Raw genomic sequence first — 19,734 nt, forward strand, 5'->3', positions numbered from 1 at the left:
TAAGAAAGGGGATCAAGGTTATGGGGAGAAGGCAGAAGAATGAGAAACATATCAGCCATGATTGAATGTTGGAGTAGACTCAGTGGGACAAATGGCCTAATTCTGTCCCTATGTCTTATGGTCTTAGACTCCTAATATATTTTATTCAATATAAAAACTGCATTATTAAGTGCTAGACCTCAAACTCTAAGTTTTAGTAACACACAAGCTTTATTCAACCAACTGTGGTATGATTTTAACATTCAAATTATATCAAAATCCTTTCTTAAAAATAAAAGATATATTGTGCTTTGCTAGAATATGCATTGAAATAAATTAAATAAATATTATTTAGTTATCCATAAAAACTGTGTGGTATTTTTACATAGTTGTACTTATGACCAAATGTGCATTCTATTCTTCTTGCCAAATCTGATTCAAACACTCAAAATTGAAAAAATAACTAGTTGATTAAGTAATGCAAATGAGTAAAATCATTGAACTATTTTGCACTGTGAGACTTGGTTAAGTGCTATAAGAAAGAGACCATCGAAGGGACAATGCACACCTCATACATCATGCTTACCTTTTTCAGGAACATGCTCTGCAACATCCAGAACAACACGCTGTCCATCGAGATTAGAGATAGGAACGCCAAGATCTAAAGCTTCTGATTCCCCATTCTACGAAATATAAACAACATAAAATAAGTACCTCAATATAAACTATGAACAAAAGAAGGGAAGGAAGTTAAAAGGAATATAGACAACATAGGAATGACAAAAAGAAAACTTGGTCTGAATGTGTCTTCTTGCCTTCCAGGCTCATGTGTTCACCCACAATTTTACATCCACTTTGCTATTTCAGCCCGACATTCCCTTGCTTAACAGACCAATATCCAGATGTTGCATTAGGCAGTAAAATTTACAAGTGTATTGTAATAAATCTATAGGCTAGCACAAACACCAATTTTCACCTTTCCTTGTCCAAAAGCTAAACTCTTACTGGTGAACAACACAGCTCTTTTATTCTTTTATTAAATTAACAGGCTCATAAACCACCCACTAAGGACACCGCAAAGCTAACCAAAAAGGAGAAGGGGAAATTAATTATCATTTGGAAGGGAGATAATGCACTCTATCTCCCGTGATGCCACTTATCCCAAAAAGGTTCAAGGGTGCTTGGGAACCCCATGTCCTCCTTTTTTAAGGACAGCCTGTTGCAGATGTAACCACAAAAAAGAGACAGGCATTCAGATGCTGGCGCACATGGAGGTGCACTGACCTGCTCTCTCACCTCAATATCATATGCACAAAGATCAGGAGAGTGGGAAAGCAAATAAAATAGATGTGTGACTTTCCACAGCCAATATATGCATTGTAGATGTACTGTACAGCACTACAGAACAAACAGTTGGCCTGGAAGCCTCAAGAAACCTTAACCTTTGATTGTACTGTACTGCTGCATGCAACATCCTCTACCACAGATCCTCAATGGATCTCTCCCACGAAGAGAGCTGTCACAAAGAGAAGAAGGCCAAGTTGTATCCAGGATAGATGAAGTGAAGAAGTGAAAAATGGGTGGTAGCAGCCCAAACAAGAACCCTCTGTTCCATGCTGAAGGACAAGATGGAATCTAACTATCTGTGTTGGAGATGGCCCTTGCCTGACACTTTTGTCACTAGGATACTCTGCAGATCTTGCTGCATTTGAACTTGAACCGATTTAGTACCAGAGATTGTTGCGAACATTGTGCAATCATATCATATATCCTCACTTCTGATCTTATGATGGAGGGAGGGTCATTGATGAAGTAGCTGAGATGGTTAGGCGAAGGCACAATCCTGACAAACTCGTACAGAGATATTCTGGAGCTGAGATGATTGATCTCCAATAACCACAACCACCACTTCATGCGAGACATGATTCCAAACAGCGGATAATTTTAGATTAGATTAGATTACTTACAGTGTGGAAACAGGCCCTTCGGCCCAACAAGTCCACACCGACCCGCCAAAGAGCAATCCACCCATACCCCTACATTTACCCCTTACCTAACACTACGGGCAATTTAGCATGGCCAATTCACCTGACTTGCACATCTTTGGACTGTGGGAGGAAACCGGAGCATCCGGAGGAAACCCACGCAGACACGGGGAGAATGTGCAAACTCAACACAGTCAGTCGCCTGAGGCGGGAATTGAACCCGGGTCTCTGGCGCTGTGAGGCAGCAGTGCTAACCATTGTGCCACCGTGCCGCCCACAATTTTTCCTATGATTCGCTTTGGCTCTAGTTTAACTTGCGTTCCTTGATGCCATAACTGTTTGAATTCAGCCTTCATATCAAGAGCATTCCTTCTCCTCTGCCAGTTTGCTTTAAGTTGGACAAGGCAAGCTTCTTGGGGGTTGTTATAGCTTTGCCTATTCAAACAAGTAGTGAGTACTCTATTACATTCTTGATTTGTATTTTGTTTGTGGTGAGGAGCTTTGGGGAGTCAGATAGCAAACCACAGACAGTTTCTAATTGCTCTCATCAAACATACATAGCTCATCCAATTCAGTTTGTGGTGCCCCACATCTGTAGGACATTGATAGTAGGGCATTTTGTACTCAGCAACGGAAAAGCCATTGGATGTAAGAAGAATTGTTGTTGATGGTAATTCTTGGCCCTTGTGTCATTTAGATATTTCTTGTGATTTTTTAGGGCTAGGCCTGGATGTTAACCAGGTCTTTTAGCCTGTGGCTTCATACTGGCTCCTTTACCCAGAATCCACTGACTTTGTTTTTAACATTCATTCGCAGGATTATGAGTATTCCTAACAAGGACTGAGTTTACTGCTCATGCATATCTCTGCATACAACTTAGAACATATGCCATTGCTATTGTAAGATTTTCTAGAAATTTATGGAATTCTGGTACCTTCTGCAACTGTTGTCAGAAAGTTGGTCCTTTTTTCTAAAAGCGGTTCCTTTTCTCAGGTATGCTGTGTCCTTGATGTTTTCCAGAGGGGTATTAAAACTGTCCATGCTCCAAAATGACTGGTTTGATACTGCTTGAATCCCAACCTCCCCATCAAACTAGCGGATAAAGGGGGGGGACTCATGACTCCACCCCCAATCCCCCCACCCTCACACACACTCCAATTACTGGCTCCGCCCTCACTCCCAGCTCCACACCCACACCAGATGTCAGCTCCCAGCCCTGCCAAGTTTTCACCATCCCTCCAGACCTTCCCCTCACTGAGGATGAACGATCAGTCCGCAGCAAAGGACTCACCTTCATCCCCCTCCTTCCACGCATCAATGAATTTAATACACGCCGTGACGTCGAACACTTCTTCTGCCGCCTCCGCGCTTACTTTCACAATCAGGACTCCCGCCCACCTTCTGAGGACCCCTTCGCCCACCTCCAACACACTGCATCCACCTGGATACCCCGCGCTGGCCTATTACCAACAGTCGCCGGGACATTAACCACCTCAACCTGTCTACCCCCCCTCCCCCACTCCAACCTCTCACCCTCACAACGCGCAGCCCTCCAATCCCTCTGCTCCAATCCCAACCTCATCATCAAGCCAGCAGATAAAGGGAGCGCAGTGTAGTCTGGCGCACTGACCCCCACACCGCTGAAGCCAAACGCCAACTCGAGGACACATCTTCCTACCGCCCCCTCGGCCATGACCCCGCCCCCCATCACCAAACCATCATCTCCCAGACCATACACAACCTCACCACCTCAGGAGATCTCCCACCGACAGTTTTCAACCTCATAGTCCGGGAACCCCGCAATGACCGATTCCACCTCCTTCCCAAGATCCACAAGCCTGACCACCCCAGCCGACCCATTGTCTCAGCCAGCTCCTGCCCCACCGAACTGATTTCCACCGGTCTCGATACTGTCCTATTCCCCTCTAGTCCAGGAACTCCCCACATACATTCGCGTCACCACCCATGCCCTCCACCTCCTCCAAGACTTCCGTTTCCCCGGCCCCCAATGCCTCATGTTCACCTTGGACATTCAATCCCTCTACACCTCCATCCGCCACGACCAGGGCCTCCAAGCCCTCCATTTCTTCCTCTCCTGACGTCCCCACCAGTACCCTTCCACTGACACTCTCATTCGTTTGGCTGAACTGGTCCTCACCCTTAACGATTTCCCCTTCAAATCCTCCCACTTCCTCCAGACAAAAGGGGCACCCGCATGGGTCCCAGCTATGCCTGTCTCTTTGTTGGCTATGTAGAACAGTCCATCTTCCGTTGTTACACCAGTACCACTCCCCACCTCTTCCTCCGCTACATTGATGACTGGCATTGGCGCCACCTCTTGCTCCCGCGAGGAGGTTGAGCAGTTCATCAACTTCACCAACACATTCCACCCTGACCTTAAATTCACCTGGACCATCTCCAACACCTCCCACCCCTTCCTGGTCCCCTCCATCTACATCAATGACCACCGACTTAACACTAACATTTTTTTACAAACCCACCAACTCCCTCCCCCCTCCACCTATTGTACTCTTAGTTACCTTCTCCCCAGCTTCATCCCCTCCCATTTATCTCTCCACCTCGGAGGCTCCCTCCTGATGAAGGTCTTTTGCCCAAAACGTCGATTTTCCTGCTCCTCGGATGCTGCCTGACCTGCTGTGCTTTTCCAGCACCGTTCTAATCTAGACTCTGATCTCCAGCATCTGCAGTCCTCACTTTCACCACAGATATGAAAGAGTTTACTGAGAGGCCTTTTTGTTTATACATGAACAGGTGAGACTTTAGCCCTAATCATTCATGTTTTATAAGTAAGCTGTATAATGAAAGGAAAGTGGTCAGTCCTGGAGTGCACTGTGTGGAAACAGGCTGCTAGACTCTCTCTCCTTCTAATTTTGACCTCTATGCCTTTGTTTCATTTTTGTTGTGTTAAGGGGTCGGTTTATTTGCACTGTTGCATGTAATTAAGTCTAGTTTGGACTGAAAAAGTTCTGTAGGTATTCTTTACTCTGTTCTTTGTGTTTCATTCCGTAATTTTTGAATAAATGTTTTGTCTGTTTTAAAACCTGGTAACCTAGCTAATTTACTCCGGGTAATTTTCACTGTATACTTAACGAGACTAACAGCAAAGTTACGGTCTAGACTACCTGCTTAAGAATGTTTTGAGTGGTCTGGCCTAGCCCATAACACTCTAAATCTTGCTGAAAAGTATTTTTCACAACTTCGCTCTTATATAAATCAATTACAATGTCCAATTTTCTGATTAACATTGCTTTGGCCAGCACTGTCACTTAAGACTGAACCAGAAGCCCACATGATTTTCTGTTCCAAGTCACTTTCTGGTAAACAGTTCTCCTTTTACTCTTTGATTTGCTTAGCTGAAGCAAAAATAATTGACCTCTGCATTCATTAGTCAGCTGGAGAGTTTCTTGTTAAATGTGTAGTGATTTTAATGAGGTCAGTCAGGTGCACCTCAGAATAAGAGCTTCCTGATTGGACCAGATTAACAGCCCCAATCAGTGAGCCCTGTCTGATGCAGAAGAACAGAACGGTCAGCCTTTGCTTGTCACTAGTTCATTGGCCATACAGGTGTCTTTGCTGGTGGTGAAATATTAATAAAGTGATTTTCACTAGGTGTTTTTCACTGTATCTTGCACCTGGATACATTCAAACATGGGTGCTGAGGACTATGAGCACTACTGCAGTATGGAGGGGGGAATAAATAAATAAAAGAAGAACAGAACTGTCAGACATCTTAGAAGAGAAAGCGAGGACTGGAGATCAGAGTCGAGAGTGGTGCTGGAAAAGCACAGCAGGTCAGGCAGCATCTGAGGAGCAGAAGAATCGACATTTCAGGCAAGAGCCCTTCATCAGGAAAGACTTGTGCCCAAAATGTTGATTCTCCTGCTCCTCGGATGCTACCTGACCTGCTGTGTTTTTCCCATCAGACATCTTGTTCACTCAGAGCTAGTTCTAAGGGAGTTGGATCAGTGCCAAGGACTCTCCACGTTTAAATAAAAGGGGACTTGGTGACAGGATACCAGCTTCTGTGGAGTTATTTCAGTGGTGACGAGAGTGGGACTAATTATGTAACCATGCAAATGCACCGACTAGCTGAAGCCTAATTGGACCTCAGTCAGGCACTTCAACTGGCTTTAGCTTTGGAGGAACCTGACCCAGTGCTAAAAAACCCCAGGGGAACTTAAACAAAAAAAGGTCTATATTCTTGGGCTTAGAGGGGGAGGGATGTAGCGATTGTAACAAGGGCAGCCAGGTGCACCTCTTAGAATATAACAGGTTTGCTAGAGCTGTTGGGGAAGATTTAAACTAGGTTGGCTGGGGGTGTGGGGGTATCAGAGTGTCAAGTCAGAAGGTGAAGCAGTTGGTATAAAAGTAGATGCAACAAGCAGAGATTCTAAGGAAGGGTAGTTTAAAATGGCAAGAGGATGGGAGCCCAGGCAGAAAGGCAGAAGGAAACAATGCAGAGTCCAGAGCAAAAGTTAAAAGAAAGTAAAATTGGGTAACAGAATCATGCAAAAGACAGGGGGATTGCTAGATTCTAAAAGGGCAATGAGTATAAGGGCACTTTATCTGAATGCCCCTAGTATTCAAAACAAAGTAAATGAACGTATTGTGCAAATTAGTACAAAGGGAATTTGTATTCAGTTGCCAGTACAGAAATGTGGTTGCAGTGTGTTGGTGACTGGGAATCAAATATCCAAGGATATCACGTGATTAGGAACGTAAGGAAGGTGGGGTCACACTCTTAATTAAGGATGAGATTAGGGCAATAGGGAGAGATGACATAGGATCTAAGGAGCAAAATGATGAATCCATTTGGGTGGAGATCAGGAATAGTCACTGGTGAGAATAGCCTATAGGTCACCCAATAATAATGCTACAGTGGCACAGGTGAGCAATCAATAAATATCTAACATTTGTAAGAATGGAATGGCAGTTGTCATGGGGGACTTTAACATGCACATTAATTGTCCAAATCAAATCAGTAGAGGCAATCTTGAACAGGAGTTCACAGAACGCATCTGTGAAAATTTTCTTGAACAGCATGTTACCGAACCTCTAAGGGAGCATGCAATCCTAGATCTGGTCCTGTTTAATGAGATAGGTAAAATTAATGATCTTGTAGTTAATGATTCTCATGGAAAGAGTGATCAAAGTATGACTGAATTTTGGATACAAATGGAAGGTGAAATAGTATCATCTAAAGCCAGAGTGCTATGCTTAAACAAGGGAGACTATTATGGAATGAGGAAGGAGTTGGCTAAATTAGACTGGGAACACAAGTTACATGGTGGAATGGTTGAGGAACAGTGGAAGACTTTCAAAGAGATTTTTCACAGTGCTCAAGGAAAGTATATGGTGGTCAAAAACAAGAAGAGCCAGCCTTGGATAAACAATGAAGTAAAGGAAGGGATCCAATTAAATGCTCAGACTTACAAAGTAGCCAAGAGTAATGGAAAACAGGCGGATCGGGAAAACTTTAAAAAGCAACAAAGAACCATGAAGCAAGAAATAAAGAAACGAAAGATAGATTATGAATGCAAACCAGCACAGAATATAAAAACAGGTAGGAAAAGTTTTTATAAAACAGGAAAGGGTGGCTAAAGTGGATATAGGTCCCTTGCAGGAGGAGAAAGGGGAATTATTATTGGGTAATGCTGAAACGGCCGAGGCCTTGAATAACTATTTTGTGTCAGTCTTCACAGTGGAAGAGGTGCCTAACATGCCAGAGAATGATGTTAATGATATGAAGGGAGGTGAGGACCTCAATTCAATTGTTATCACTAAAGGGGTAGTGTTTGAGCAAACTTGAGAGCCCAAAGGTAGATAGGCCCCCTGGTGCTGATGGAATAAATCCCAGGATGCTGAAAGAAATAGCAGAGGTTTTAGTAGATGCATTTGTGGTAATTTACAAAAATTCACCAGACTCCAGGCAGGTCCTGGCTGACTGGAAGACAGCGAATGTCACACCACTGTTTAAAGAAAGGTGTAGGCATAAGGCAAGTAACTATAGGCCAGTCAGCTTAACATCTGTAGTCAGGAAAATGCTGGAGGCTATTGAAGAAGAAACAGTGAGACATCTGGATGGAAAGGGTTCCATCAGGCAGATGCAGCATGGATTCAGGAAGGGAAAGTCATGTTTGACAAACTTACTGGAGTTCCTTGAGGATGTAACAAGCATGGTGGATGGAGGGGAACAGGTGGATGTTGTATACTTGGATTTCCAGAAGAAGTTTGATAAGTTGCCGTATAAAAGACTCATCCATAAGATAAGAATGCACGCAGTTGCAGGGAATTTACTACCATGGATAGAGGACTGGTTAACCAATAAAAAGCAGAGAGTTGGGATAAATGGATGTTTCTCTGGATGGAGATCATTGGTGAGTGGGGTGCCACAGGGGTTGGTGTTGGACCCACTGTTCATGATATATATAAATGATTTGGAAGAGGAGACCGAGTGTAACGTATCCAAGTTTGCTGATGACACCAAACTGAGTGGAAAGGCAAACTGTGCAGAGGATGTGGAGGGCCTGCAGACAGATTTAGATAGGTTAAGTGTGTGGGCAAGGGTCTGGCAGATGGAGTACAATTTTGGTAAATGTGAGGTTATCCACTTTGGAAGTAAAAATAGTAGGTCAGAGTAGTATTTAAATAGTGAAAGATTGCAGCATGCTGTTGTGCAGAGAGACTTAGGAGTGCTCAGACATGAATCGCTGGAAGTTGATTTGCAGATGCAACGGATAATCAAGAAGGCAAATGGAATATTGGCGTTCATTGCTAGCGGGACTGGATTTAAGAGCAGGGAGGTCCTGCTGCAATTGTACAAGGTGTTGGTGAAGCCGCATCTGGAATATTCTGCACGGCTCTGGTCTTCTTACTTGAAGAAAGATATACTGGCTTTGGAGGGGTGCAGAGGAGGTTCACCAAGTTGATTCCGGAGATGAGGGGTTTACCCAATGAGGACAGATTGAGCTGCCTGGGACTGAACTCGCTAGAATTTAAGATTGAGAGGGGATTTTATAGCAGCATAAATTATGGAAAAGATAGATATGATAGAGACAGGCAAGTTGTTTCCACTGGTGGGTGAGACAAGGAGTAGGAGACATGGCCTCAAGATTAGGGGGTGTACATTTAAGACATGAGGAGGAACTGTTTTCCCAAACAGTAGTGAATCTATGGAATTCTCTGCCCAATGAAGCAGTAGAGGTAGCTTAATTAAATGTATTCAAGACACAATTGGATGGGTTTTTGCATGGTAGGGGAATTAAAGGTTATGGGGATAATGCAGGTAGGAGGAGCTGAGATGATGGATAGATCAGCCGTGATCTTAATCAAGGGCGGAGCTGGCTTGATGGGCCAAATGGCCTCCTATTACTTTGAAACTATGTAGAAAATGAGTTCACTGATTGGGGCTGTTAATCTGGTCCAATCATGGTGCCCTGGCTGGCCAAACTGGCCATAAACAGGTCCAGGCAGCGGGCCGTGGGAGGGGTCATTAGGGCCGACTGCCTGCCTCACTTCCGCGGTTACTTTAGGGCTCGGGTGTCCTTGGAGAAGGAGCACGCGGTGTCCACCATCATCCTGGAGTTGTTCAGGGAGAGGTGGGCGCCGCAGGGAGTGGAGTGCATTATTTCCCCCTCCAACTCTATTTTGATTTAGTCCCTGCCCTCCCCTTCACTGTTTGATCACACAGCATTGCTCTTTTTTGTGAAGGGCATTGCTTGTCACTGGCCACTCGGATGTTTTCCTTTATAAGAAGAAAAAAGAACAGGAATGCATCTCGGGGATCTGGGGTGGAGGGGGCTGCACGCAGCGGTCCCCTGCAACCGCAGATTGCAGTGGTTCACGGACTCTCAGTCCAATTGCTTGTTCTGTGGCGCTGTGGAGTCCGTGGACCACGTGTATATTGAGTGTAGGCGTTTGCACTCCCGTTTTGATTTTCTTAAAAACCTGCTCCTCTGCTTTTGGTTACACTTCAGTCCCACGCTCCTGATCTTCGGGCACCCGGTACGGAGGAGGGAGGGCAGGTCTGAAGACCTCCTCGTGGGTCTGCTCCTGGGCCTGGCCAAACTGGCCATCAACAGGTCCAGGCAGCGGGCCGTGGAGGGGATCGTTAGGGCCGACTGCTTGCCCCTCTTCCGCAGTTACGTTAGAGCCCGGGTGTCCTTGGAGAAGGAGCACGCGGTGTCCACAAACACCCTGGAGTTGTTCAGGGAGAGGTGGGTGCCGCAGGGAGTGGAGTGCATTATTTCTCCCTCAACTCTATTTTGATTTAGTCCCTGCCCTCCCCTTCACTGTTTGATCACACAGCATTTCCCTTTGATGTGAAGGGCACTGCTTGTCACTGGCCACCCGGGTGTTTTCCTATCTTTCTGGTGGTGAAAATTTAATAAAGATTCGTGCACCTTGTGTCTCTCACTGTGTCTCACACCTGCACACACACCATGGGTGCTGGGGGAAAAAAAGCACTACCGCAGTTAGGCAGTAGTGTGGGGAAAAAGAGCAAAAAAAAGGAAAAAAAATGACGAGGAATGCATTGCCTTTTGATGTGAAGGGCATCGCTTGTCACTGGCCACTTGGGTGTTTTCCTATCTTCCTGGTGGTGAAAATTTAATAAAGATTCGTGCACCTTGTGTCTCTCACTGTGTCTCACACCTGCACACACACCATGGGTGCTGGGGAAAAAAAGCACTACCGCAGTTAGGCAGTAGTGTGGAAAAAAAAAGAACAGGAGTGTTAGATATCCTGTTCACTGTGAGGGAGCTGGACCAGTGTAGAAAGGACTCTCCTCTTGATGAAAGAAAAAAAGAAAAAAAAAAAGAACAGGAGTGTTAGATATCCTGCTCTCTCTGAGGGAGCTGGACCAGGGTGGGAAGGACTCTCCTCTTGATTGCTTCAGAAGGGGGAACTGATTCTGGGAAAAAAAAGAACAGGAATGCATTGCCTTTTAATGTGAAAGGCATCGCTTGTCACTGGCCACTCGGGTGTTTCCTTTCTTCCTGGAGGTAAGAGAACCCAGGAACTATAGTGCAGGACCATACCTTTGAGATTATCCATTAGGTGTGACATCTTGTTTGGATAAGGGTGAGGGCGGCAGGATGGATGAGCTAATTGACCATGGTGTTGTCTGATAGACAGTCATTCTCAAATATCCGGACAAAGAAGGAATATAGGAAACTGTATAGTGAGGGGATTGACACTATTTTCTGCAGCTAGGAGAAAGTGAGGACTGCAGACGCTGGAGAGTCAGAGTCGAAAAGTGTGGCACTGGAAAAAGTACAGCAGGTCAGGCAGCATCTGAAGAGGAGAATCAACGTTTCGGGCATACACCTCATTCAAAATGTCGACTCTCCTGCTCCTTGGATGCTGCCTGACCTGCTGTGTTTTTTCCAGTGCCACACGTTTCGACTGTTCTCTGAATACCACTGACGCTCAGTAGCAGCAGAGTGTACTATCTATACGATGTACTGCAGAAATTCACCAAAGATCCTTAAACAAAACCTTCCAAACCCATGACCACCTCCATCTAGAAAGACAAGTGCAACAAGTACATAGAAACAGCACCACCTGCAAGTTCCCACCTAAATCACTCACCAACCTGACTTGGAAATACATCGCTGTTCCTTTACTGTCACTGAGTGAAAATCCTGGATTGCAGTAGGCAGATGGCAGCTCATCACCACCTTCTGAAGGGATGGACAATAAATGGTGGCCAGCCAGCAATGCCATGAATGAATTTTTAAAAAAGCAAAGACTGAGAGTCCCTAGAGCTGTGCTAGGTCTCAGTACATTTTCTTATGGCTACAGAGGGACCTGCAGTTAGAGGGGAGGATCCAGTCATTATGGGATTTTGTTTAAATCATTCATGACCAGCAGTTATTACCCAGAGGACAGTTATGAGTCAACCACATTGTTAGGTCTAGGGTCACATATAGATCCGACCAGATAAGAATGTCAAATTTCCTTCCCTAAAAAGAGATTAGTGAACTAGATGGGTTTTACCAGCAATTGACAGTAGTTGCATGGCTGCCATTAGGTCCCCTATCTATTACAAATTCTTATTGAATTATAATTGTGCCATTTTGCATGGGTGGGATTTCAACCCATATCCTGAGAATTTGGCCTGTGGTTCTGGACTCTGGAGTCTAGTAGCATTATCAATTAACCACTGGTTCCCCATATGGGTGTCAACAACATAGGCAGGACAAGAAGAAGTTCAGCAAAATCAGCATGAAGAGCTAAGCAAAATAATATATTTATTTACATAAATCACTGCTATAACCTGGCTTTCTGAACTTGGGTCATCCCTCTCCACTGTGCTAACAGCATCATTAATTTACAGAGCTACCCTTCCATCTTTAAGCAGTACCTCAAAGGCAAAAATCTCTGGATTATCATCTGAGCTACATGCAAATTGGTATAGTCTCATAAGATTAGAATTTAGATAATGGGATGTGGGTATTGCTGGCTCGGCCAGCATTTATCATCCATGCCTAATTGTCCTTGAACTGAATGACTTGCTAGGCCATTTCAGAGGCAGTTAAGAGTAAACCACATTGCTGTGGATCTGGAGTCTCATGCAGACTAGTGAACATAGTGAAAGCAGCTTTTCTTCCCTGAAAGACATCAGTGATCAAGATGGATTTTTACAATAACCAACAGTGTTTACATGGCTGCCATTAGGCTAGGTTTTAATACCAAGTTGCTATTGACTTCTAATTGTACCTTCATGGTATTCCAAGCAATGTCACCAGAACATTCACCTGGGGTTTTGGATAATTAGTCCACTGATATTACCACTATGCTCAAAAACTAGTGTAGCAGAAATAGTTTCCAGTTGGGGGGCAGTGGCATTAATACTGGAGAAAATGCGGGCTGCACCATTGGGATGGTCTACATCTGAAGTATGCTGGGCCCAATATTCAAGCAAGTCACAGAACGAAGGAAAGAGAAAAAGTTTTAAATTATATAGTAAGGGCAAATGATCAAACTTGGGAAGATTTGGTTAATCAAAAGAGGAGACAAGGCAAGTAAGAAAGATGTTAATAGGAATGATAAATAGATTTTGACAGGAAGGGGGAGCATACAAATCTAAGAATAAGAAACAAATATGAAAAATGTTACATAAATAATAAAAGGACAAAACTAAAATCTCAGTTTCTTAATGCGAATAGCATTTGCAACAAATAGATGAACTGATAGTGCAAATAGAAATAAATGAGCATAATGAGATAGCCATTACAGAGACATAGCTGCAGGAATGAAATCAGATAGGAAGGAAAGGAAGCTAGGAAAAGATAGAGAGGTGGCTTTGTTAACTAATTATAGCATTAGCACAATGAATAAGGATCACCTAAGTTCAGGAAACCAGAATATAGCAATGGTTTCTATAAATAGAGAAAGGATAAGTCACTTGTGAGTGTGGTGTGCAACCCTCCTTACAGTAAGGACCATAAGGCATAGGAGTGGAAGTAAGGCCATTCAGCCTATCGAGTCCATTCCACCATTTAATCAATGCCACTTACCCGCACTCTCCCCATATCCCTCAATTTCTTGTGAGATTCCTTGTCAGTAACCACATGTTAAGATGGAATATAAAGGAGAAAATGAAAAGGGTTGGTCAGATTAGTACGTTGATAATTATGGGGATTTACTTTTACACATCCAGGCAACTAGAGACGGTCAATAATGCTGGCTCAGTCAGTGATGCCCACATCCCATGAATTAACTTTTGAAAAAAAAAGAGACTGGAACAATCAGATGGAAAGGTATTCTAGGTAAATGAGGATGTGGTCTCCTGAGGAGAGGTGGGGAACCCTTGTTTGGGGGCCCAGAACTGTAAAAGGGGCTGCTGAAAGCTACATCTCTTTCTTTGCCTCTAGCCCTCTCCTGTGAATCCCTTACCTTACTCACCTTTGATCTGCAATCCCGAGATATTCATGGGCATCTAGCAGATGCAGTTAGTTGGCATACTGAAATACTGATGAGGCATACTGTGATATTTAACATCATCAGGCTTCCCACAAAACTAATGCAGTAGGTAAGACCCTACCAACCACCCAAAATTAAGCCCAAGATCAATTTATCCAAGCTTTATGATGATACAAAGGACGACCAAAGATCATCAGCAAAGCATCAATTTTAGGGAGTTTCATGAAGTATTTTGCTCCATGAGCTCAAGTAACCCAGAAGAATAAACCTACATGGACCATAAGATATAGGAATAGAATCAGGCCATTCAGCCCATCAGGTCTGTTCTGCTATTTGATAATTGCTGATATATATATCTCAGCTCCATTATCCTGCCTCCGCCCTGCAACTCTTGATCCCCTTACTAACAAGATCCTATCTTTCTCTGTCTTCAATACACTCAATGACTTGGCCTCCACATGCTTCTGCAGCAATGAGTTCCACAGATTCATTACCCTCTGGTAAAGAAATTCCTCCTCATCTCAGCTTGAAAGGGTTGTCCTTTCACTCTGAGGGTGTGCCCCCAGCTCCTAGTCTCTCCTACCATTGGAAACATCTTCTCCACGTCCATTTGACCCAGGCCTCTCAGTATTCTGTAAATTTCAAACAAGTCCCCTCTCATCCTTTTAAACTCCATGTGCTGTCCTGCTCTCCCATTACAGCTACTGTAAGTGTATTCTAAATATGCCCAAACATCTAACACTATTTGTCAATTTTTCCTCTCTCTTGTCTACTGAAAGCACCAATGGCAGCTGAAGAGAGCTGCCTTCTCTGGACATTATCTCCTCTTCTACCTCTGAGGACGCATCCACAAATTCCTCAGAAGATTCACCAGCAAGACTGCCTCCTTCACCCTCCACCATCTCAAATACTGTAACTCAGTGGGTACTTGATTACAGTTGGGAGCATATTCTGGTGACACATCACTGCCATGTCTCCACAGCTGGCTGAGAAACATAGGAACAGAAATCTGCCAACCTGTCAAACCTGCTCCAGCGTTCAATATGATGCTGCTGATCATACACTTCAATGCCTTTCACTGCCATAATTTGTACGCCACTGGTAATCAGAAACCTATCAAACTCTACCTTCAACATATTGAAATACTGATCTTCCACAGTTCACTAATGACCCATTATAGTTCAACCAAAGTTTGCAACCTTCTGAATAAAATAATATTTCTTCATCTCTGAACCAGAGGCATCTTCCTTAGTTTTAAACTGTGCCCCTTAGTTTTAGATTTCCCCAGTATCTTACCTATCTAGTTCTTCAAGTACTTTGTAGGATTTAATAAAATCACCTCTCATTCTTCAAAATTTTAAGAGAATGAGATATTTAAAAAATGTGTGTTGGGAGAGAGGGGAATGTGGATTCACGCATTATAGATTTTTCAGTGTCATTCATAACAGTGAAAAAGTTGTTATGAATCAGATAATGGCTTTATAATTAGAAGTAGTCAGCAGTGGCGATTAGATCATTGGATAGTTAATTTAGACAGACTTTTGATCTACAAAAATTCAGTGGTCATGCAATGCAGGGAGGAAAGTGGAGTTGAGGACACAATCTGATCAATCATGATTATATTGAATAGAAGTACAGATTCAAAGGGCTGATTGGTCAATTCCTGCTCTTGTTTCTTATGCCCTTATGAAAAGGAGCTGACTGGATTGTCCCACATAGAGTCCACATGGAATCAAAAGGCTGACTAGTCCCCATGTGTGCTGCAATAGCTTTATAACAAGGCAGCTACTATACAAAAGAGAAATGAACTTTTCAGAATTCCCTCAAAACTCAAAGTCCATTTAATTCAAGTTGTGTCTCTTCCCTTTTCAGTCAGAAAGTAATGGGCTTGAGTCCGACTCATAATCCAATTTGTCACTAGTATACTAATTGAGGAAGTTGAAGGTGCTGCCCTTCAACTAACTCATTAAACTAAGTTGTCAATTTCAGCTCCAGGTGGACAAACTGATGTTAAAGGCCCCATGATACTCCTTATAAAAGATCAGAAAGTTCTCCCAAATGGTATGGCCAATCATCCTTGTTGATTCACTGCTGACTGTGCAATTGCACTGTTCACAACCTCGATGTTGACAACCTGGATAATAGTCATGGCACTTTAAAGAAACTCACTCCAAGCAAAACGCTGACCATTTCTGAACAAAATGATGAGATCTGCTGAGAAATTGAAGTAGTTTCTTTTTATCTTATTTTCATTTACTTACAATTCTAGCTACTAGTTCATTGAGATTCAAGCCATATTTTGCCACCACTGGCCGTAGCACTTCTGTCACTGGTTTGGTGGGTTTGGCCTTTAAACCGACTGATCTATTTATAGGAACTAGATCCAGCCTGAAAGCAAAAGAAAGCAAATGCCATTATCCAACCAAAAATTTTCAACCAAACAGCTCTGGTAATTTCATGAGCCAAACATTTTAACAAAATATTGAGAAAACTATTATAACTTTGATTTTTCTCTATTTTGTTGATTGCAATGATCCCTACCAAATGTATTTGAGTAATTCGCATAGTGCAACGAAAGGAGCATATGTGTCTGGTAACATTTCACCAGTACATTAATGCAAAGGCACAAAGAGCAAGATCCTTGAGTAAAGATGCATGAAAAAGGACTTGCATTCTTAGATCTCTGGCACAGTATGTGGATATCTGATGTACTAGATGATCATACCACTATACTGCATCAATCCGCATCAATTATCATAAATGGACAGAGTAAAAGTAAAAAATAGTTTTGGGACCTCGGCTGAAATCATGTCCAGGCTCATACAGATAGGATATTGATGGTAAGGTTCAAACATGGAATAAGTTTACAGAGAGAAGGAGAAACATCTTCTGCCAGAGAGTGGCAAATCTATGGAATTCATTACCACAGAAGAGTGTGGAGGCCAGGTCATGGATTAGAATTAGAATGACAATCCTTATAGTGTGGAAACTGGCCCTTCGGCCCAACAAGTTCACACCCACCCTCCGAAGAGTGACCCTCTCAGGTCCTTTCCCCTACCCTATATTTACTCCTAACTAATGCACTTAACCTACACAACCTTGTACACTATGGGTAATTTAGCATGGCCAATTGACCTAACCTGCACATCTTTGGATTGTGGGAGAAAATCGGAGTACCTGGAGGAAACCCTTGCAGACACGGGGAGAATGCGCAAACTCCACACAGACAGTCGCCTGAGGCTGGAAGTAAACCCGTGTCCCTGGCGTTGTGAGGCGGCAGTGCTAACCACTGAGCCACCATGCTGACCAAAGTCATATTTAAGACTGAGTTGGATAGGTTCTTGAGTATCAAGGGGATCAAGGGTTACAGGGAGGAAGCTGGAGAGTGGGATTGAGAAACTTATCAATCATGATTAAATGGTGGAGCAAACTTGATGGGCTGACTAGCCTAACGTATGCTCCTATGTCTTATGGTCTACATTTGTTTGATCATAGCCCAATTTTTCATGGATGCTGGAGTATACAGGATGGAGTTGCCTCTTTGGGGTTACAATGCATTTTTTTGTTTTCTTATTCACTTGTGCAACATTGGTAAGACTGGCTGGGCCAGCATTCATTGCCCATCTCTATTTGCCCTTGGCTGGTGTGGTTCAACAGAAATATAGAGAAGTAGAAATCACTCAATTAAGCTTAAAGCTGCATGTACTATTTGATAAGAATAGTATTATGCAGCACTGAATATTACTTTTCCTTACAAAAATAAGCTACTGCAAGTGCTGGATATCTGAATTCAAAACAGAAAATGTGGAAAATACTCAGCAGGTTAGAGAGCATCTTAAAAGAGAAAAATAGTAGGCATTCAATATGATTGTGATTGATATGCAGCCTAACTTAATACCTTTGGATAATAAAACTGCATCATTCTCAGTTTTAAAATTAGCATCAAATCAATCAACAAAACAATCAATCAATCTAGCCTACACTGATCAACTTCTATTATTGCAAATACAAAACCCTTTTGACAGGAATGCAAGTTTATGGAGTCTCTGAATTTAACTGATCTGAAAGTAAAAGACAACGGTAGAGAATCATTAATTAAGACAAGTTGTCAAAATGATTCCCAGAATCTTGGTTCTAAAAGCCAGCCCTGCATTCATACTCATCATCTTGACTAAATCGATTCCTATTATGATAACCGCAAAGTATCAGGAAAAGGCAGCTCCCATCGGTATATACAAATGACAGAATGCTTCAAATAGAAACTTTAAACAGTACACATTTATTGGCTATAGAATTTATGGATCATGTTTGATTCACATTGCACTTTTTTACATCACAAACACTGGAAATCTATGAACTCCTCTCCTCTTCCACTCTCAAACAGCTGTTTGAGTCAATTCAGCATAGTGTCATAGGGATGTACAGCACGGAAACAAGTTGTTCATGCCGACCAGACATCCCAACCCAATCGAGTCCAACCTGTCAGCACCAGGTCCTTTTCCCTCCAAACTCTTCCTGTTCATATACCCGTGCAGATGGCTTTTAAATGTTGCAATTGTACCAGCCTCTACCATTTCCTCTGGCAGTTCATTCCATACACGCACTATCCTCTGCGTGAAAGAGTTGCCCCTTAGGTCTCTTTTATATCTTTCCCCTCTCACCCTAAACCTATGCCCTTGAGTTCTGGACTCCCCCACCCCAGGGAAAAGACTTTGTCTATTTATCCTATCTATGCCCCTCAAGATTTTATAAATGTCTGTAAGGTCACCCCTCAGCCTCTGATAATCCAGGGAAAACAGCCCCAGCCTATTCAACCTCTCCCTATAGTTCAGATCCTCCAACCCTTGTATATCTTTTCTGAAGCCTTTCATGTTTCACAACATCTTTCCAATAGGAAGGAGACCAGAATTGCATGCAAATTTCCAACAGTGGCCTAACCAATATCCTGTACAGTCGCAACATGACCCCCCCCAACTCCTGTACTCAATACTCTAACCAATAAAGGAAAGCATACCAAATGCCTTCTTCACTATCCTATCTACCTGCGACTCCACTTTCAGAGGAGCTATGAACCTGCACTGTAGCGTCTCTTTATTCAGCAACCCTCCCTAGGACCTTACCATTAAGTGTATAAGCCCTGCTAAGATTTGCTTTCCCAAAATGCAGCACCTCACATTTATTTAAATTAAACACCACCTGCCACTTCTCAGCCCATTGACCCATCTGATCAAGATCCTGTTGTAATCTGAGGTAATCTTCTTCGCTGTCCAATACACCTTTTGGTGTCATCTGTAAACTTACTAACTATACCTCTTTTGCTCACATCTAAATCATTTATGTAAATGATGAAAAGTAGAGGGCCCATCACCGATCCTTGTGGCACTCCACTGGTCACAGGTCTCCAGTCTGAAAAACAACCCTCCACTACCACCCTCTGTCTTCTACCTTTGAGCCAGTTTTGCATCCAAATGGCTAGTTCTCTCTGTATTCCATGAGATCTAACCTTGTTGAATGCCTTATTAAAGTCCATATAGGTCACGTCCACCACTCTGCCATCATCAATCCTATTTGTTACGTCTTCAAAAAACTCAATCAAGTGGATGAGGGTAGAGCAGTGGAGGTAGTATACATGATTTTAGTAAGGCATTTGATAAGGCTCCCCATGGTAGGCTTATGCGGAAAGTCAGGAGGCATGGGATAGAGGGAAATTTGGCCAATTGGATAGAAAACTGGCTAACCGGTCGAAGGCAGAGAGTGGTAGTAGATGGTAAATATTCAGCCTGGAGCCCAGTTACAAGTAGAGTTCCGCAGGGATCAGTTC

The 19,734-nt window shown here is 43.2% G+C and overlaps 1 protein-coding gene across 1 annotated transcript in view; it reads right to left on the reverse strand.

The window, feature by feature from the left end:
- rgs12b (regulator of G protein signaling 12b) overlaps positions 1 to 19,734 on the reverse strand; it is a 269,956-nt gene that overhangs the window by 74,465 nt on the left and 175,757 nt on the right. Inside the window, exons 13-15 of the mRNA XM_043703699.1 lie at positions 16,175 to 16,301; positions 13,508 to 13,546; positions 566 to 662 (exon numbers count right to left, since the gene is read on the reverse strand). Coding sequence (XP_043559634.1) covers positions 566 to 662; positions 13,508 to 13,546; positions 16,175 to 16,301 — 263 coding nt within the window. The remainder of the gene's footprint in view (positions 1 to 565; positions 663 to 13,507; positions 13,547 to 16,174; positions 16,302 to 19,734) is intronic.

Source organism: Chiloscyllium plagiosum, chromosome 2 (assembly GCF_004010195.1).
Source record: "Chiloscyllium plagiosum isolate BGI_BamShark_2017 chromosome 2, ASM401019v2, whole genome shotgun sequence".
In the NCBI taxonomy this organism is placed as follows: Eukaryota; Metazoa; Chordata; class Chondrichthyes; order Orectolobiformes; family Hemiscylliidae; genus Chiloscyllium; species Chiloscyllium plagiosum.